The 21,495-nt window shown below is 53.2% G+C and overlaps 2 protein-coding genes across 2 annotated transcripts; one reads left to right on the top strand and one right to left on the bottom strand.

The window, feature by feature from the left end:
- Positions 1-11,548: 11,548 nt before the first annotated feature.
- IUM83_18767 (CUG-BP- and ETR-3-like factor) lies at positions 11,549-13,066 on the top strand (the record flags this gene model as incomplete). Its single annotated transcript, XM_067943780.1, has 1 exon — positions 11,549-13,066. One exon carries the CDS (start codon positions 11,549-11,551, stop codon positions 13,064-13,066), a length of 1,518 nt encoding a protein of 505 aa, XP_067792268.1.
- A 444-nt stretch (positions 13,067-13,510) lies between these two features.
- IUM83_18766 (Zinc (Zn2)-Iron (Fe2) Permease (ZIP) family) lies at positions 13,511-14,515 on the bottom strand (the record flags this gene model as incomplete). Its single annotated transcript, XM_067943779.1, has 1 exon — positions 13,511-14,515. One exon carries the CDS (start codon positions 14,513-14,515, stop codon positions 13,511-13,513), a length of 1,005 nt encoding a protein of 334 aa, XP_067792267.1.
- Positions 14,516-21,495: the final 6,980 nt, after the last annotated feature.

Below are 21,495 nucleotides of genomic sequence, written 5' to 3'. Positions count from 1 at the left end.
AAATTGGCCGTGGACATTTTAATACTCCTCACTTTTCATTTCACAACAAAATTCAAGTCCTTTTAGCTTGAAGCAAGGGCATGACGGTCATTAAATCTAACTAACGACGAATAAAATGAGCCATTCAATTCTCGAGCATTGTCGCAGTAATGTTGACGACCCGCTCTGGATGTCACTACTCGCAGATGAATACTTTCTAGTCAATGAGCTCCGAGGCGTCGGCTACTCATGAGGCTTTGGCTGAGATCGCATCGTTCCCAGGCCCCATCTTTATCGTTGACGATGCAGATACTGTGAAGACTATCTGTGCAGGGGCGGCCAAAACGAGAAGTGATGAGGTTGCCGCCCCACGCAGTTCAGGCAGATGGGAGCGAAGCTCCCACGGACTGCCCTACCCTGCGTTTATACTAAAGTTGTATAGGAGTAAATCCTACCCTAAAACATACCCTAAAGTACAGTAACAACTGTTACACTCACCCATTGTAGTGGGCCTACTTTGGCTCACTACTTTAGCTTACACGTCGCGCTACGTGTATGAGGAAGCGTAGGAGTTTATTAATAATTTGAATTAATTATACTTGAATCCACAAGTATAATATAAATCAAATAAAACACCAAGTAGCTAGTTTAAGGTAAAATGAGAACTGTATTGTTTGTAAATTGATCTTCCTCTAAAATCTGCTAAAACTGTTTATCATCTATAAAAGGGGTTGGCAGCGGCTGGCTGTCAGAGCCCCACTAATATGCATGTCCCTGATTGGTAGAAAGATGCTGCTTTCTACCAATAGGATCTTTGGGTATGTGTGGACCACTCACTGTGGTGGCCCACTTCAATGTATCCATTGGTGTGACTTACACCAAGGTGAGGAAGTATCTAAAACTTTTAACAGATAACCTATCTGTTAAATTCACAAGTGGCTAGTAGCCACTTGTGCGTGTAACCCCGTTACACCCATCCTCCAGGAGTCGTCCGTCCGTGAATAGCCAGTCATTCGGAAATTTGCTCGGGTGGATCCGGTGGCATTTGAACGGCTCCAAAGTTCCAATGCTTCAAATGACGTTTGGTTCGGGAGGGGCTGGTCCCTCTCTGAGGTTGCCGCCGGTTGAGACCATGGTCCAGCAAAGCTCCGAGCAAGAGGTGCTCGTGCCACCACTTCAGGGAAGAGTGGTGGCTGAGCCAGATTACGGTCTTGGCCTCGTGCCTGACCTGCTCGCTGCTGCTGGTGTCATCGAAACGCCGCCGCCTTTGCTTGAGCGGTCTTGCCAGATCGACACGCTCGGTGGCATGACCGAGGAAGAGCTGACCGAGTTCCTGGGCTCCCATTCGCCCATGTCGCTGCTCAACGATATCTCCACGGCCTCCCAAACGGTGAATCCAGTCTTCAGCTGTGCTGCTCTGCCTTCTCCAGTGGTCTCTGCGACTTCGCTTCGCTCGACTTCGCCTCCACCGTCGCCTGATGGTGGACCTTCGTCTCCAGGCAACTCGGACTCGGGTGAGTCGGTTGCCGATACTGTGGTTTCACCGGAATCTCCTGCGCCTTCGGCTCCAGCGTTATCTCCTGCTGTGGATCCCAGCGCCGTTGACAATAACTGGGTTAACGAACCGCCTGCTTGGATCGTTGGCGTTGATCAAGACGAGCTTGATGACCCTTTTTCGGCATACAACTTGCTGCTAGAAGCCAAGGAAATCACCGAGCGTCCGCTGCTGCCTGCGCCTCCGGAGCGTCACCCATCACCGCCACACGCTAAGAATTGCTTCAATACAGATGATCCGTATGACCCGGAGCAGATTTGGCAAGTACGTCGTCTCATCGATCGGTATGGAGAGCCTCCGGACGTCGCGTTCCTCGTCGAGTGGGAGACCGATGATCTGCAGTTGACGTGGGAGTGGCCTGAAAATTTCGAGGGTGTATACTAGTGCATGAACCAGATCAACCAGTGGATCGAGTCCGGCAAGCGCGTTACCTTCACCAAGTTCTTTGAGCAACACTTTCGTGGAGCTGGAGCGTCGAAGACAAATTTGTGTTTCCTCTACTCGTTTCAAGCAGCTTGCTATGGACTTGACTTGGATGGTCTTGTGAATCATGGTCACTGGGACCGGTTCTGCCGTGCAAGGAACAGCACGTTCCCATGTGGCGTTCTTACAAGGGACATCGATGCTTTCTTCAACTTCGTCCGTGGTGAACATGTTCCGCTGGACTATGTCAGCTTGTTCAAGGTGTTCCAGAAGTCTTCTATGACAACTCCTGCTGAGCTGGAACGTAAAGCGCTTGAGCTTCCGTCTGGCTGTTACATCGTCCACGCTGATCAGCACTTCGTTGAGCATTGCTTCACGCTCGTGGTGACCAAGACGGACTCCAAGCAATCGGCGATGATATACGATGACTACGATGACAGCGCGGACCCGCCTTGCAAGTTGGAGCCTGTGCGCAAGTTGGGATGGCTTAATCGTGTATCGCATTGCTCCAGCAGTTCCCAAGGTTCCCAAGAAATCGAAGATGTCCAAGAAGCAAAGATTGCGCAAGAAGGCCAAGCATAGCCACAACTAGGACAGGCATGAGCCTTAATACATGTAGGCCTTGAGCCCCCTTTCATGGTTGCTTGGTTCTCCTTCGCCGCTTCAAGCGTCTGTTAGCTTCGAACTCTGCAATCAAACCAGGAACTTGACTTAGATTCTCCACCGGTTCCCAAGTGGGTTCCTCTTCGCCCACCCACTCCACAAGAAATTACGTCCGTTGTTTGTGATGATGCTTCTTAAGTAGTCGCTTTACTAGTTGACCGACACTTCCATCCGCAAGAATCACATCATGGGGTCTCGATAATCTTGATGGTTCAATGTACGGCTTCAGTGATCCAGTGTTAAACACTGGGTGGAGCTTGCTGCCTGCTTGAATATTCAGCTCGTAGGCATGATTGTGCACCTTCCGCACGACGGTATACGGACCAATCCACTTAGGCCCAAACTTAGTCGAGTTGGGTAGCCCAGTATGTTTTGGATCCAAATGTTGAGTGCTCAGGTACACTCGGTCGCCAACATCAAATGTTTGTTCCACACGGTTGCGATCGTATACATCTCGCATCCGTTCTTGCGCCTGCGCGAATGCCTCACGGCAGCGCAGTAAGATGGATGCTTGACGATCCAAAAAGTCAGATCCACGTCGACTTGACGGCACCTTAGCGAGCTTTTCAGCTGCTAGTTGAAGTGGGTTCAACGGGATGTAGCCCAGATTAGCTTCAAATGGTGCAAGCTTGGTGCTTGAGTTGACTGTGGAGTTGACTGCAAACTCAGCGTTGGCAAGATGGATATCCCAGTCATCTTGCAAAGGTCCAACGAAGCATCGCAAATACCCTTCCAGAGTTCGGTTCATTCGCTCCGTCTGTCCGTCGCCTTGAGCTCGATGAGCGACCGTCATGCGAAGCTTGGTCCCGATGGACTTGAAAACATGTTGCCAAAAAGCTGAGACGAACTTCCTGTCACGATCGGAAACAATGTTGGTCGGCATACCGTGGAGCTTCCAGATGTGATTCACGAACAATTGAGCGACACCTTCTGCTGTCACGGTTTTCGTGGTCGGCACGAAGTGACATCTCTTCGTGAGGCGATCCACAACAACCCATATGGAATCGACCTTGTTCTTCGTCCGAGGCAAGTCAGTGATAAAGTCCATAGAGATGGATCTCCATCGTTCATCTGGGATACTTAGAGGCTCGAGCAGACCTGGTGGTTTGGTTAGCCGAGGCTTGTTGCGTCTGCATTGCTCACAATCCGCGATGAACTGCTAGATCGACACTAACATCTTTGACCAGTACCACCGTCTAGCGAGAGTCAGGTATGTCCGTTCCGCACCTGGGTGTCCACCATAATTGGAGTCGTGGCACTCGCTGATGATCTCGTTCCGAAGCTTAACATCGTTTGGAACGACAACACGGGGTACGTCGTCTGCAGGAGTTTGGTACCAGAGCAAGCCATTGTCCTCTGTGTACAGCCGGTACTTCTTCCGTTGCTCACGCTTGTCTTTTTTGCTTCATCGATCCGGAACGCTGCTTGATAGTGGCAAATATGGCTTGGCTCTCACGATCTTTCAAGTACGCCGCTTTGATTTTGTTGACAAGTTCAGGATCCATCCTTACACCATTGCGTCCCACGAAGTCTCCCAGACATGGAATCTCCGAGGCGCAAAACACAAACTTGGCCAGCTTGACATATAGCTTGTTGTCTCGCAGTATATCCAGCGTCTTGCGCAGGGCTTCCAAGTGGACGTTCACGTCTTGTGACTTGGTGAAAATGTAGATATCATCGTAGAAGGATCTTGTATGTTTTAACCGGCGAAACAACTTCGACGTCAACCTGTGCATAGTAGCAGGTGCATTGCAGACTCCCATAGGCAACACTAGGTATTCCCAGAGTCCGTTTGGTGCTTGAAACGCCGTAAACTTGATGTCTTCTTCACGCATTCGGACTTGGTAGTATGCAGACATCAAATCCATTGTCGAAAAGTAGTAAGCTCCAGCCATGTCGTCCATGATGTCTTCTTTCCTGGTCATTGGCACACTCTGTCGGATCGTATTCGAGTTGAGGTACCTGTAGTCGTGGACAATTCGCCACCCGACAGGCTTCCGCACACAGAAAGTTGGCGCTGCGTGAGGACTGATGCTTGGTCGGATGAGCTTCTTCTTGACCATATCTTCTACCCAGCGCACAATTTCACGTTGTTGCTCTGGCGACTGCCGCCATTGCTGACGGTACATTGCCACGTTTGGATCTCGCACATCGATTCGATGCTCGATCTCGCGCTTCTTGGGTAGACCTTCAGGGAGTTCAGGACGGAACATGGTGTCCTTAATCTCCTTCAGTAGCTCGTAGGCCGGGTTAGCACGAAAGCTTTCCGAGTCCGTATCCAGATAATGTTGAGCTTTGGCGCTACCAACGTTATCAGTTTGATCGTGCCGTTGTAACGAGCTTGCGACGCGCTTGATCGTATCGTTCGACAAAACCAGCATGAAACCAGGTTCGTCTGGAGTTTTGGTCTTGATTCTCAGGAACTTTCGCAACTTCTTCCGCGTGATGTACTTCGTCTCCACGCCCGCTGCATCAACAACTCCCATCGTGAACATCTTCACCACGACGCTGTTGTTACCCCCAGCGCTGCTCTTCTCCACAGTGCCTTTATCCGAGGATGACCTCGTGTCCCTCCTCACTGCCGAGTCTCTTTCCGCTGACTCGCGGTCGAGTTGCCCGCAAGCAACTCTCGGGGTATCCTTCTGCTCAGTTTCACCAGCAAGTTCAACCGTGGACCTCACATCCGTTTCCAGTGCGGCGCCTCTACAGGAATCAGGTCTTTTCGCCGACAAGCCTTTCGCTCCGGCAGATCTCCGAAGCCCGGAGGCAATCACCTGTCCGCCTTCCTCGATCGGCTCACTGGTCTTGCTTGCTTGCTCCGCTTGCAGAATTTTCGTCCTTGTTCCTTCAATCCGTCGACCGCTCCAGTCGATCATCGGCTGCACATCCTCGAAGAAAGGTACCCCGAGGATACAGTCGAATTCATCTGGAATCGCATAGACAACGGCAACACAGTCGTATGCTTCCTCCAATCCTTGAATCTTGATGGATAGAGCCAGTAGCTCTAGCTCAGCTGCAACCACTTGGTTGTCTCCCAGCTTGACGCGTATGCTCTTTTCGCTGAACTTTGTCGTCGAAAGCTGGTTCTTCTCGACCCAATGTTTGGACACGTACACCGCTGTAGCTCCGCTGTCCAACAGCATAGTGGGTGTCGTGAAGCTCTTGTCGCCGACGCTAATCTCGCCACCAACGGAGAATAGCGGACGCGACTTGTACACGAGAGGGTTTTCACTCAGAACATTGATGCTGATATTCTCCAACGTTAATGCTCCAGTTATTCTCTTGACCACGGCAGGACCCTCATTCACTGGCGCGGTTTGTCGTTTCCCTGTTCGCCTTGTTTCTTCTTCCACGCGTAGCACTCGAGCTTGATGTGACCCGGTTTCTTACAGTAGAAGCTCGTGCGAGTCTCTTTACCGCCCTTGGGTTTCGCGCTGGGTTTGAAGCGACCCTTTCCACGGAAAGGTTTCCCATTGTTCCGCCCTCCTTGGTTAGCTTCTTGCCCAGTCGATGCCTTCTTGTTGTCTAGATGAACTTGGCGAGTACGGGCTTCCTCGACGTAGTGGGTCACCTCGTACTTGACTGCAAGGTCCATCGCTTCACTTAGCTTCGCTGGGTTTTGCAGCTTCACGTAGCTGCGCGTGCCCTGCCTGAGACCGTTTGCGTAGTTCAGGACTTGGTCTAGCTCGCTCATGCCTTCGACACGGAAGATGAGAGCACTGTAATCTCCGTTGTATGACTCGATGTCGGCTGTCTGTTTGAGCCGTTGAAGTTTGTCACGGAGCGAGGCTTGATAGTTCGACGACTCGAAGTGTTTGAGCGCATGTTCACGGAAATTTTCCCACGTGTACTCATCCACTCTTGTCGCCGACGACCAATGCAGGAACCATCCGGACGCGGGTTTCCCCATCGCAGATCCGGCGATTCCTGGCAGTCTTGCGCTTGTGTCTTCAACTTGGATTCCGTTGATCCGGCACGCGTTCTCGATCTGGAATAGCCATTCTCTCACGTCTTCACCACGCTTGCCCTTGAACTTAGGGAGGTTGTTTGGGACCTTGGATCGATCGGCGACCGACTGGTTGAGTCGGTCGATCTCGGCACGTAACTGTGCATTCGTAGGAGGCATCGTCTTCTTGAACAGGGGATGGGACCAACAAGTGCTACCAGTTTATCGTTGACGATGCAGATACTGTGAAGACTATCTGTGCAGGGGCGGCCAAAACGAGAAGTGATGAGGTTGCCGCCCCACGCAGTTCAGGCAGTTGGGAGCGAAGCTCCCACGGGCTGCCCTACTCTGCGTTTATACTAAAGTTTGTATAGTAGTAAATCCTACCCTAAAACATACCCTAAATTACAGTAACAACTGTTACACCATCTTCGCGGACTTTAGACCCGAGCGCGAGAGCTCCAGCACCTCCAGGAAGTCGCCCATCCGCTTGTGCGCCAACCAGATTTTTTGGCAATGACAACCTCGCAGCATCACATACCGCCAGACGGCAGACTACACGAGGCCAACCGTAACTTACTATAATACAATTGAGTTTGTATGCCGAACGGCAAGAAATAAAATGAACGATGACGCATACGGTAATGACTAATTACCGACTCTTTAAGTAAAGTGTAAGCTGCTGCCATGGAGTTCCCCTCAGAGCAGACGAAGGCTAGCCATCATCTAAATTTTTTTTTTCGCGGCGCATTAGTAACAGAGGCAATAAGGTCACTTACGAGTTAAAAAAAATGTTCTTACTGCAGCCAACAACGCAGCAAAATGTTCGACGATAAGAAGGTATATTTTGTACCAAGAGAGGCCAATAGTTTTTTAGTAGCACTACAAAACTGAAAGGCGATCAGACCCGGGAGTTTTGGTTCAATCAAAGCATTCTTCTCCGCTGGAACCTTGAACATGCACCAAGCACTTGCCGTCAATCTTGGGGTTGCTCTCACATCCTGGCTCGGAGCACCTGGTGCCTCCACCGTGCGAGTAGCACAATCCCTTGGACTTGACATTTTTGTCACATCCTTCATGCGAGCACTTCCTCTTCCCGCCATGCGCAATGCAAAGGTTTTGGTAGTACGCCATCTTGGCACACCCGGGGTGCGTGCAGGAAGCAGCACCTCCATGGTCGCCACACCGTCCCGCTGACATGACCCTCTTCTCACACCCTTCATGTTCACACTTGGTACCTCCACCGTGTTCAAAGCACTTGCCCTTCGCAAGCGCCTGCTTGACGCAGCCACGATGGGAGCACTGGGTGCTTCCACCATGAGCGGCACACACACCCTTAGCATGTGCGCGCTTCGTGCAACCTTCGACCGAACATTGTCGAGCTCCACCGTGCTCGTAGCAAAATCCGTTCGCTTCAGCATTGCGAAGACAGCCCAAATGCCCACATGGGTCGCTTCTGCCGTGGTTGTAGCACAAGCTCTTGGTCACCGCTTGGTTGTCGCACCCGTCGACCGAGCACGGTTTGCCTCCGCCATGCTCGAAGCACACCCCATTCGCCCTGACCTGCTTGGTGCAACCTTCATAAGAACATTTACTTCCTCCTCCATGCTCGAAGCACAGTCCCTTGGAGAGCGCCTGCTTCGTGCATTTCCTCTTGGAGCACTTATTGCCTCCACCATGTTCAAAGCACTTCCCCTTGGACTGAACTTGCTTCGTGCAGCCCTCGACCGAACACAGCTTAACGCCTCCGTGTGCAGCGCAGAGCCCCTCTGCTCTGGCCTGCTTGGTGCAGTCCGGGTGGGAGCACTGCTTGCCCCCACTGTGGGTTACGCACTTGCCCTTCACTTTGGCCTGCTTGACGCAACCTTCCTCCGAGCACTTGTAGCCTCCGCCGTGCTCGAAGCAGCTGCCGCCTTGCAGCGCTTTCTTGCTACAGCCTTCGAGGGCGCATTTACCACTGGGTTTTACGGACTTTGCCGTGGTTTTACTAGATGTTTTAGCCGTGGATCTCGAGGGTTTAGTGGTGCTTAGTTTCCGCTTCTTCTTTGCTGGGGGAGACGCAGGGGGTTCTTCTTCCACGTCACCTGTCTGAAGCGTCTGGTCGGGTGTCTCCGCTCTGGAGGAGCCACAGCTCTCAGCGTCGTACTCGCCCTTGATACTCTCCTTCCGTTCCATGCCCGCATAAAATACTGTCGATTAAAAAAGGTTGTCGAGTGAAGGTTGCACGAATGTGAACAATGATCGGTGAGGACCAGATGGAGCTTTTCTTACGAGATGAAAGAGTGGGGTCATTCATTCTTAGACGAGCACGATCACGTATTTTTGCTGTTCCGCAGAAATCTGGTAGATTTCTATTTGCCGGCTGCAGCGGCGGCCTTCGCCGCCTTCTCGAGGTGGGCATCGTACAACACGAAGAAAGCCTGGCGCTGGCTGTCGGTAAACCGAAGTAGTTGCAAATGGTGCATTATTACCAAAGTGCTCTTTCCCTTCATCTGCTTAACAAACTTGGGAAGGAACGTGAGTAGGTCGAGGTTTCCAGCCCTCTCTTCATCGTTCTTTTGGTCATTCGCACGCTTCCTCAGGAATCGCATTTGTGGCGGCTGAGCTCCGCCGGCCCGCACAAGGTCTGCCACGTTTGTCTGGTCCGATGTTGCGCTCGTGAGGGAGGAAGCATCAGTAGAGGCAGCGAGAGCGGTCGCAATCGCCAGCAGCACGTAGCTCATATGCATCTTGGACTTGGACGATGTACCTTGGGGATGCGGAGTCGAATTGGAGAATGAGCTCACGCTTGATTTATGCGAGCCGTTAGCTGTTGGCTAGTCGACTCAAGAGTGGAGGTGTAAAGGCCATCTGGCAACAGATCTTGCACTCAGTGTCTCAATATAAAACCAGCACAGTCGGGAAGGTACATGTACATACTCATCCACGGATGAAAATTCGGGTTGAAGATGAATTGATTTTTTACATATGATTCTGATGAACCCATGTACTTTTGGCAACGTCCCGTAAACCACGGGTTCATCGCAACGCACAGCCTCAATGAAGCACGTAAAAACTGCCACGTTCTCGGCAAAAAACGTTGCACAGATCAGATATACCGATGTGGGGTATCTCAACACATATATTTGTATGGAAAAGGCTAAGCATTTCTTCAAATCCGCAAATTATGCGATGACTGATCACGTTTAGTTTTTACAAAAACTTATAATTTGCTGACAAATTAAATTGGACTGGAAAATTTTGCGAATGTTGCAATGAACCCGTGATTTACGGTACCTAGAGTTGTCCATTGCCCTCGAAAAACTGTTTTTTTTTTTTTCTTCTACTCAGTAGCGCATTGCTGCCTCGTGAATATTCCATCAGTATTTAGGCTCGTGTAGTAACAGTTTTCTTGTCGGCGCCTGGCACTCCGACGTACATATAATACATGTAGTGTGCTACATATGTCATAAGTCACCGCAACAGTCGTAAAAAGTTCCCGTCCTATATACTTTGTCAACAAATTCTAAGTTTTTACGGCGTAAAAACTCCTACTACTTAAGTAAACATGATCAGTCATCGTATATTTGCGGGATTGAAGAAATGCTTAGCCTCTAACATACAAATACTAAGATAAAGACGGTGTGTCACCCTCCAATTATCTTGTATCTGTCTTTAGCGGAGATCTGACAGTTTTTACGTTTTGCATTGAGTTGCGATCCTAGGATACCATCGTGACAAATCATGAGGGTTGGGTACTACAAATCCCAAAGTTGATCATTATTTCAGTACTTCACGTACACGCCGCACAAGCTTGGATTTCGGCACGCCGACTGTGCGCGCGCGCCGCCACCACCTGTGTGCTTGGCACCAAGGTGATGTGCTTCGGTGCTTCAATTGTACGCGTTGTTCCAGTCTGTAGCACTGTATTGTATGGGATCCTGAGTATTAGAACACTCTTCTTGCAGCCCCTGAATCAAGACCGTTGCCGTCACTGAAGAATCTTCACATGTGGTTCACTAGTTTTTCATGTACACGGCATCGTCACTTCGGACTTGAGTTTCACATTTAGATAACATTGGAAACAAACCACAAGCCGCTCGAGAACGTTTTCTCACAAAGAGTATTTCGCGTCGTATTGCGCGATCGTATGATGAGCTGAGTGGATATTCCGTGACTTTAACGATTTTGCACTGTACTTGCTCGTGGGCTTAAAATCTATATACGTACCACGTATGCGCGGTTATCCATGCTAAAGCGAAGCTTAGTGACTCGTACAAACCTGCTCCACTTACTTTCTTTTAGAAACCCCCGTACCACCAGCCTCGAAGCTCTGGCATCCGTACAGTAACTCGGCCTTCTTGATAATCATCGGGTACACGCGCACCTTTCGCGCTTTGAGGTCCATCACCCACTGACACAGCTCTCGCCCCAGTAGCTCGTCCACGTCGTGATTGTGCACGCCAATGCGTGACGTCGACACTTGACTTGACTTGCTGCATCTTAGGTCTCACCTACACGTTGTCTCTCAAGCACAGCCTGGAGCCGTTGATGGTTGTGCTCGTTTCAGTCTTCGTCTGCTCTGGTGGACGACACGAATCTGCCGCAATCAAAGCAATTGGCACCACCACGCCCGGCGCGTCCGCCTCGCGTCCGACGACGAACACGTCGGGTTTCATGAGTCGCACTGTAGCCATTTCGGCACTGTGGCTAGAGTTTCATCGCACCTAGTCGGCCTCTCCCTGTGCTGTTCTGATTCCTGCGTTTTTCCGCCAATGGCGTCTCCTCTCTGCGCGCGCATACTCAACCCAAGTCCTTTGTCACCAACGAGATCTCCCCAATAGTGGTTTCGTAACAATCGCGCGCCAGCAGCCCAAGGTCAAGCCCAAGGCAGCTCCAGCTCCAGCTCCAGCGTCCGCGCCACTCGTCTGTGTTGAGTCCCGTGTGCGTGCCGTGTGCGTGCGTCAACGTCTTCTCCGTCCCCCTCTCCGTCCGCAGCCGCCATGGACGTCTCCCCGTACGACGCCGAGGCCCCGTCCGCCGCCGACGCCTCTGCCTCCGCCTCCGACGCCTACGCCGACGCGCAGAACGGGCCCGTGAAGCTGTTCGTGGGCCAGGTGCCGCGCACCATGGAGGAGGACGACCTGCGCCCCGTGCTCGAGGTCTTCGGGCCGCTGGAGGACCTGGTCATCATCCGCGACAAGATCACGGGCGCGCACCGCGGCTGCGCCTTCGCCTCGTACTTCACGCGCGACGCGGCCGAGAAGGCCGTGCAGGAGCTGCACAACAAGGTCACGCTGCCGCAGAGCATCAACCCGCTGCAGGTGCGGCCGGCCGAGGGCCAGGCCGGCGCCTCGCAGGAGCACAAGCTCTTCATCGGCATGATCCCCAAGACGGCCGACGAGGCCGCCATCCGCGACGTCTTCGAGCTCTTCGGCTCCATCGAGGAGGTCTACATCCTGCGCCACCCGGCCACGGGCCAGAGCAAGGGCTGCGCCTTCCTCAAGTTCAAGGAGCGCAGCTCGGCGCTCGCGGCCATCGAGGAGGTCAACGGCAACGTCACCATGGATCGCGGCACCTCGCCGCTCGTCGTCAAGTTCGCCGACAGCCGTCGCCAGCGCCTCCAGCGGGCGCGCAATCTGGCGGCGGTCGCCGCCAACGCCTACTGGCCGCTGCCGCCCGGTGCGGGCCTGGCCTTCCCGCAGCTGCAACAGCTGCAGCAGCAGTACATGCAGCAGATGCAGGCGTTCGGGGCCCAGGCGGCGGCCGGGCTGAACCCCGCGGTGGCCGGCCTGGGATCGCCCGTCGGAGCTACGACTGGCGGCCCGGGAAGCCCCACAAACTCATTCATGTACTACAACCCGTACGGCTTTGCTGCAGGCGCGGCTGGCCCGTACGGATTTGGCGGCCTGCCCAACGTCGGCGGGGCTGCTGGCTTCGACATCCAGGCAGGAGGCCTGGGTGCTGGTCTCGACCTGCAGGGACAGGGTGTGGATGCTGCGGCCAAGGCTTCGCGGACGACCAGTCAGCTGGAAGGCCCGACCGGCGCCAACCTCTTCATCTACCACTTGCCGCACGACCTGACGGACGCCGACCTGGCCACTGCCTTCGCGCCGTTCGGAACTGTCATCAGCGCCAAGGTGTATATGGACAAGATCACGGGCGAAAGCAAGGGCTTCGGCTTTGTTAGTTACGACAGCGCGGATGCTGCCGACGCTGCTATTGCAAGTATGAACGGATTCCAGATTGGCACCAAGCGACTTAAGGTCCAGCACAAGCGCATTCACCAGAGAAACGACTACCTTGGTGGTTCCAGTGGCAGCCTCGTCGGCCACGACGATGAGCTGGCAGGCATGGAGTACCACCACCAGGCGCAGCAGGGCATCCCCGGCCTGGATGATGACCTCGACCCGCACGACGATGAAAACGGCGCCAAGTCCCCGAGCAGCGCTGCGGAAGGCAACAACGGCGTCGACACGTCATTAGACGAGGCCGTCCAGAACCTGCGCATTGACGCGTAAGCCCGAGATCCCCACGGTGTGTTTTTGTGACTCGTCGATCATGTCAGTCAGTCTGTCAGTCGGTTGGTTGGTGGTGAGTTTTGAGGCGTGAAGGTGTACAAAATGCCGTGTACAAACAGCGATGCGATACTGAGATCAGAAGGACACGCACGAGACACGAGGACTGAGAGCCTTGCAAGTAACGAGCATCACAAGATAAAGAAGACAAAGCAAGCAGACGAAGAAGAAGAACGAAGCAACAGGAAGAGCAAGAGAGAGAGAGAAGAGAAAGGTAGCAGCTCGCGACGATCTTGCAGCGAAAGCGAGCGTATGTTAAATCCGTGTGTATTCACTTGCATTGCTGTCTTACTCATGATGTCGCTCGGATTTCTTACTAACGTTACTTCAGTTTGTGCCACGTTCGCGACGATATCTCCAGCTAGGCTAACTACATGCAAACAGTTATTACGACCATTTGGCAAGCAGGCCGAAGATGGCGTAGCCGGCCACGAGCGCAATGGACTTCTTGAGTGTGACGGTGGATTTCGGCTGGTGGCTGTGGCCCTCGTCGCCGCCGTGGCTGTGTCGCGGGAACTCCTGCGGGATGACCTCCATCACGGCCACGTAGATGAAGGTGCCCGAGGCCAGGGCCACGCAGATCCCAGCCGCGGCCGAGTCCTCGGACGAGTCGGCCGCGATGATCCAGCCCACGACGATGCCGATGATGCTCATGAAGGAGAAGACGAACATGTAGAGCATGACGTAGGCCACGGGCATGGCGCTCTGCACGAGGCCCGAGCCCAGCGCGAAGGCCGCCAGCCCCTTGTGCATGATGATGGCCAGGAAGACCCCCCAGGCCGTCTCCGTCTGCGCGCCGATGCCCAGGCCCTCGAGCACCGAGTGGAACGACAGCGCCACGAACAGCACCATGGCCACGGCCAGCGACCCGGCGTCGGCCTCGTCGGCCTGTTGGCCCGGGCCGTGTGAGTGGCTGTGGCTGTGGCGGACGTTGCTGGCCGCGGCCAGGGCCTGCTCCTCGTCGTCCACGTCCAGGTCGCCCAGGTACGTGTCGTCGCTCTCGGTGGCGCCGCGCAGCTCCTCGTCGTCCTCGCCCTTGGCCGGGACGTAGCCGCCGGCCTCGCTGCTGCTGCTCATGTGCGCCTGCGCGGCCTGCTCCAGCAGCAGCAGCCCCAGGAAGCCCAGCGTGCAGAACATCTCGGCGTACGGGAACTCGTAGCGGCCCTCGTCCTGCGTGGACCAGCGGCGCAGCGCCGGGTTCTCCACGGCCGCGTGCAGCAGGTGGAAGAAGCCGCCGGCCAGGAACACGCCGCCGGAGAAGGCGCTGAGGATGCTCAGCGTCGGCGACTTGTCGTGCCGCGAGGCCAGCAGCGCCGGCGTCAGGCCGCCAGCCAGCCCCACGACCCAGATGCACCCGATGGACACGAGCTTGAAGACCGTCACCGGGTCCATGGCGAGCGTTGGGCGGCGGAAAGTGGCGGAAGGATCAGAGAGTGAGGCAGGCGCAGATCGGAGCTCGTGGTGTGCCGCACACAGACTGGCACGATAGTGACAGTCTAGGTAGCAAGACCTCTCCACGCTTCGCGAAAGGCAGACACAGTATGATTAATGGCAACAAAATATGGTACAGTCAAACCTGTTTATATGATCCTCCCTATTTGAGCCTTGCCATTTATTTGATGCAAGCTTTGTTGCTACCAAATATTTTACTTAGTTTTTGTATAACCGCTGTTTATATGTATACAAGGTATATGAGTCACATTTTGGAGGACCAAATTAGGTCTAACCTGTTTATTTGATTCACACTGTTCACGACCACACACTCTTCAAAGCCCCCACTGCTCAACGCCCAACGCCCAACGCAAGTCCCCTTCCCTCGCAATGTCTCCTCGCACCTGTCTGACGCTAGAACAAAAGCTCCAAGTGCACCTAAAGCTCAAGCAGAATCCTGGCATGAACAACCCCATGCTCGCTGAGTGGATTTGACAGCGATTTTATCGAAGTGGGAGGGCGCTGTGAGCGCTAGTGAGTATCTGGCAGTGGACGAGGACGTGCCTGCGCACGAGCCAGATGTGATATTGGACGAAGCAGCAGGAAGTGATGCAGTTTCGCAGGACAAGCAGGAGGAGGAGGAGGAGGACCAGGAACCCACAATTCAACCTGCCATCGCTCTGAGACACTGCATGGAGCTGTCTGCATTTCTGCTTCAATGCGGAGAGCAGACTGATAGAGAACGAAGAGCTTTACAGACCGTGACCACTTTGGTTCGGGATACTACGGTGAAGGCAAAGCGGCAGCGAATTATGCGCGATTTCTTTACGTGCACCACATAATTTTTTTTAACTGAGTCCATTTTATATGAGTCATTGTTGTAGATGGCCACCAACGGGGCCTCATATAAACAAGTTAGACTGTACAGTGGCACGGCAAACAACCAGACTACACTACAAACTACGCGCGCAGGTTTCGGTAAACACTCGCCTTCCCAGCAGCTTGCGCTGCGGTTTGTGTGGCCTTACGGCTTACCGCAGGGCTCATGCCGTTCGAGTAGCCGCTTCCAGTCTTCTCGTCGGTGTTAGGTTTAGCGCCCCCGATACTGACAGTGGCGCCGGCATTGGCACCCGCCTTGACTCCGGTACCGCCAATCTTGGCACCGACCGCGGCACCAACCTTCGCGTTAACACCACCCACGCCAGCCTTGACCCGAGGTCGGCATCAGCCTTGATGACGACACCACTTACACCAGCCTTCACGACGACACCGGCATCTACCTTCCCGCTTACACCAACTGCCCGATACCAAAAGTAGTTTGGCAGGTAGTTTTCCACGCGAAGTGAGTGCAGCGTTGGAGCAAGGCGGAATGAGCAAGCGGACGAAGCTGGGGGAAAAATGAGGACGATGTTGCTACCGCCGAATTTAGATGGCCATTATTTGATCATTAACGATGCATCTGCACTGTCTGCGTTGTCCTGAAAACACATGTAGAAATCGTTACCCATTATCTAGGGGAAAGCTATTTTATTTTCGGATTGGTGTATGCAAAATACACCACAAAGTCTCGGTCTTTTCGGGCCAATTCTAGATTTGGGAATCGTGGGACTTCGCGTATTTTCATGTGAGGTAAAGTCATCTTGTCAAATTTCGGTATACTATTTTTAATGATACCAAAACTAAAACCGAAATCAAGAGACACGTATATTGAAGTTGAAGTTATCCATCTTAAGCTGCTACTTTGCCGAGGAAACCTAGAGCCTTGTGCGGGGAGCGCATTCGCAGATAGGGCACCAAGTTATACAAGCTGTAGTGGGTCTAACTTGACTCACTACTTTAGCTTACACGTTGCGCAACGTGTATGAGGAAGCGTAAGTACTTAGTAATTACTTAGGTTAATTACATTTGAATACACAAATATAAGTTAAGTAAGAAAGGATTCCAAGTGACTTAGATTAGGTAAAATGAGAACTGTATTGCTTGTGACTTGATCTTCCTCTAAAATCTGCTAAAAACTGTTTATCATCTATGAAAGGGTTGACAGCGGCTGGCTGTCAGAGCCCCGATAATATGCATGACTCTGATTGGTAGAAAGATGCTGCTTTCTACCAATAGGATCTTTGGGTATGTGTGGACCGCTCATTGTGGTGGTCCACTTCAATGTATCCATTGGTGTGTCTTACACCAAGGTGAGGAAGTATTCAAAACTTTTAACAGATAACCTATCTGTAAAATTCACAAGTGGCTTGCAGCCACTTGTGCTTGTAACCCCGTTACACAAGCAGTCATCCCACGACGACTTGCTAAGCAGCATTTCCAGTACTGTAATACACCAAAGTCCACACGAGCTGCCATCTTGCTGAGTGTACCACGCTACCTGCTCGTAAGCCACCATGCCTCCCAGTTGTAGCACTCCCTCGATCACCGTGCGCACGCTCTTCTCGATGACTGTATAATTGCTGCGGCGCTGCTGTGAATCAAACATGAAGCACGTTGCTTTCTTGTTGCTGCTTCCGATCGTCCTGACGATGAGAAAAGCAACCCCATGATGCTTGATGTGGATGATTCCAATGAAGCGCTTGTTTTTATGATCTCTTGCTCCAAGCTCCGCTGCGATTCTACGTTTCTGCTCCGGCATGGTGACATCGTGGTAGCTGGGGCTGATAATACCGACGCCTGGGTATTCATCGCGTAGATCCGTCAGAGACAGCAGTATCAACGTGGTGTGGAGCCCCAATTTCTCACGGAAGTCATGCAGCTGATATCCATTTATGCATTCGCCTGGTACGCGATTCACGCTTAGATTTAGCGTTTCGACGTAAGCCTTGTGCTCGCTCTGCATAATATACGATGGTTTAGTCAGTTCGGTTCAAAATCGGTCAAAGTTTTGTAGTGGATATTTACCTTGGTGACGTTGTGCGTATCAGTAAAGTGCTCACGAAGGTCAGCAACTCGCCATTCCACATTGTCAATCCATTTAGTGGAGCGCATCACTTAACAGGAACCTTTGGCGAGCTTCCGCAATGCTCGCCATTGCATCCAGCTGGTCAAACGTAGCATACCCATAGTCTGACCAGTAGGCCAGTAAATCAACGTTTTGCTTGAGTTTGATAGCCTCGATGGCTTCCACCACTACCGGTAGTGGTGGAATTCTCTTTATAACAGGAATGGCTTGTCCAACCTCGGAGGATCGAACGGATAGAGGGCCGACAACATCAACATTCGGAAGTATTAGCGCGTCCACCATAGGTTTGGAGTGAAAAAGATTGTAGGGACCGTCCAGTAATGCAGCGACCTCGTCGAAAGAGACGAACTTGGACACTTTCCCTTGGCGATATTTAGCAGCTAGTTGAAGCGCAGTTTCGCTGTCTTGCTTTGCCTGCGCCCGCTTGCGCTGTGCCTCGGTCATTCCATTGATCACTGGGCGATCCGCAAATGCCCAATTTACTGCCCTCACGCTCTCCGTTGACGAAACGCCAGGTTCGGTGGAAATTTGGGTGGGTTCGGTATCATCTTGTGACTCAGTGTTCTTGACAGATGTAGCATTATCATCGGCTCCAGTGTCCTCGCACACAACCTCGGTCGAGTCATCTTCAGGGACGGCAATACCTCCACTCTTAGGCTGAAAACGACCGCGCTGCCCTTATCCTTGGTCTCAAATTGCGCAACACTACCTCCATCGTTGCTTACAACTTCGACATCAGCCTTTGTAGTCAACTGAGACGACGCATCGGCAAAAGAAAACTGTGAAAGACTTGCTCCGCCAACCGAAGCCACCTGGGACAACCCAGGGAACTCAGGAACCTCACGTTCATGTGGTGTAGGAAGCATCAGTTTTGTGGAGCACCCAAGTGGAATAGTGTGCCAAATCCGCCTAATAGCGGAATCGACTGTACTACTCGGCTGGATGGGTACACTGTGCCAGTCCGCCGAGCTCGCCGCGCTCGCAGGCTTCACGGGCGCACTGCGGTCGACTGACGAGGAATCAAGAGCACCAGAGACCAAGGACGGGTGGCGCCACGCAAGGGGAAGACGCACGTACGGCGGTCGAGTGCGGGGAGTGCTAGGAGACGCTCAGCCGAGTTCAAGGCAGTTTCCAGGCCCTGATCTCGGCTAAACAGAGCCACCGGCCGCCCAGACGACGCAGGGCATGGACAGAAGCCGCACAAGAGGACCAAGCGTGAGCCCGGCGAGCCCAGCAGCGCTCAGTCGAGTCGGCGAGACCTCCCCGTCGAGCTCGCCGGGTTATCCGGACAACTTATCCGGCTCCGCCGAGTTCGAGGCGTTGTAGTGAGGTTGAAGGGTCGGCCGAGATCCGAAACCACTCCATTTCACTTGATATTTGTATAGGACCTTAGGAGTAGTGGAGACGCCCTTTCAGGGCGCCCAAAAGACTTAAGAACAAACAGAGCAGAATTTTCTAGGCCCACAACACGTGCACAGTTTCCGGTAAGTCCCTGCACGGGGTCGGATTATGCCTGCCGTCGGTACCCGAGAGGCATAGCTTGTAGGGTACTCGACTGGCAGCGCCAAGAGATTAGGTCGGCCCGGGATTGGGCGTTGGGTGCTCGTCAAGTGCGAAGGAAAAGTCTCGCTAACTCAGCGAGCCGGTACGCCGGACAGCCCGAGTGCCGTTACTCTTCAAGTCGGGTTGCTTCTGCCCCGGCGGCCTGTAAAAGCGCTAGCGCGCCGCCGTCCATCCTTTGGTGGAGGGCACAGGAGTATGTGAACGGAGTCCGCTAGCTCGGCGGATCTCCGGAAGAGTGGACCTTGGTTGGCAGGTGTCGGCGAGAGGCGAGACACCCGCTGTCCCGGTTGGGCCGAACCGCGAGGGGACAACCCCTGCACAGGCCAACAAACGCCGACCTAACTCGGCGATTGTTGTGGTTTGTGCTACGGAATCCACATCTGACGGTATTTCTGTGTTCTGCAACACCACATTCAACAAAGTCGATCACCTCCCCAGAGTTGAGCGCCGCATAGAAATCCTGTAGCCACTTCAGTGCTACTCGAAATGTAGGCGTCGATTGGAGTGCCATTCGATCCACGATCTTTTCAGCCGTCACTTTGGCTTCGGCGTACATCGCGGCGCCTGACTGAGCTCGTGTCTTTACCGGGTACAGGTGGGTAAGTGTAACGGGGTTACACGCACAAGTGGCTACAAGCCACTTATGCTTTTTAACAGACAAGATATCTGTTAAAAGTTTTAGATACTTCCTCACATTGGTGTAAGACACACCAATCGATACATTGAAGTGGGCCACCACAATAAGCGGTCCACACCTACTCAAAGATCCTATTGGTAGAAAGCAGCATCTTTCTACCAATTAGAGACGTGCATATTGGCGGGGCTCTGACAGCCAGCCGCTGTCAACCCCTTTCATAGATGATAAACAGTTTTTAGCCGATTTAGGAGGAAGATCAAGTCACAAACAATACAGTTCTCATTTTACCTTAAACTAGTTACTTGGAGTCTTGTCTAAGTGAAATTATATGTGTGTATTCAAATATAATTAACCTAAGTAATTACTAAGTACTTACGCTTCCTCATACACGTGGCGCGACGTGTAAGCTAAAGTAGTGAGTCAAGTTAGACCCACCACACCTGGTAGCACTTTGTAGTCCCTCCAACGACCGACTGCTTGACGTTCGTACGAGGTGTACGAACGCGGAGCCGAGAACCCCATGAGCACGGAGGTGCCCATGGAGAGCTCCAACACGCCTGCAACGCATGTTGCACGCACTGACTGCCCCCACCTGTCTGACCCAGAGTGGGAAGTCCTCCAACGACTGTCAACAGTCATTGGAGAAGCGGCGATAGCTACGATGCGGCGTACGCTATCACCGACGGAGCAACATGATGTTGCTCTGGGCTTCATCGTGAAGGAGCAGCGTGATGCTGCTTCCTCAGTGACGGCGTCGTCAGGGACGACACCGCGTGCGCAACCATAGAAGTTGAGCGTAAGCAATTACGTGGGAAGAGAGGGCGAGCCTCTCCTCCGATGGCTTGTCGAGCTCGACACAGCCATAGCGGCTCGACGCATCGTCGACCCGCTGTCGAAGGTCGCGTTCGCCATGTCCTGCCTTGGCGGACGCGCAAGGGGTTGGGCGTATGGACGCCGACTCTCCGATCCTACGTGCTTCAGCACGTACGAAGTGTTCAAAGAGGAGCTCAAACAAGCGTTTGAGCCCCCGCAAAACGAGTTCCGGTCGAGGGCGGAGTTCCTCGACCTTCAGCAGGGTAAGCATGACGTCCATGCTTACGCGCAGCGCGCACGATATTTGATATCAAACATCGTGACTAACCCGATTGACGAGGCAACCAAGGTCGTCACGTTCATGAAAGGACTTAGAGATGGGCCCGTGAAGACCTATCTCTTCCGAGAGTACCGAGTACTCTCGAAGCTGCAATCACCCTTGCCATGCAAGAAGAGTTTAGCCTGCGGCAGGCTAAACTCCATGTAAATGTACCGAGGCCGCAACCGCGCCCGGTAGCGAGGACGGGAGGTCCGGAGCCAATGGACCTCTCGAACGCAACAACTGCTGGTTACCAGCAGCAGGGAGGTAACGTGCGATGCTTCCGTTGCGGAAGGATCGGTCACTTTGCACGGGAATGCACAGCTCCCATGCCCCCTGGAGGTGGCCGTCGTGGCGATGCTAGGCATCGCCGCGGACCAACAAAAAACGCGAACATCCAGTAGGCGCGGGGCGCCCTACTGGTAATGCAGTCGCGCGTGCCGACATCGGGCCCGCGACACTGAGGACTGCAGCCCCCAGTGAGACTAGCTATCGCTGCAGAAACAAGATGACAGGCCGAACCTAGTCATCTTGAGGTTTATTCGAAGAGAGCGAGGGACTCTCTTCGAGCTTTGGTAGATTCAGGCGCGTCGAACAACTTTGTTCGACTACGAAGCCTGTCGAGACTTGACTTCGAGGAGGTT

The sequence above is a fragment of the Phytophthora cinnamomi genome (genome assembly GCF_018691715.1).
Source record: "Phytophthora cinnamomi strain GKB4 chromosome Unknown Contig36, whole genome shotgun sequence".
Taxonomy (NCBI): domain Eukaryota; phylum Oomycota; class Peronosporomycetes; order Peronosporales; family Peronosporaceae; genus Phytophthora; species Phytophthora cinnamomi.
This window is presented reverse-complemented; position numbering and strand designations above follow the sequence as displayed.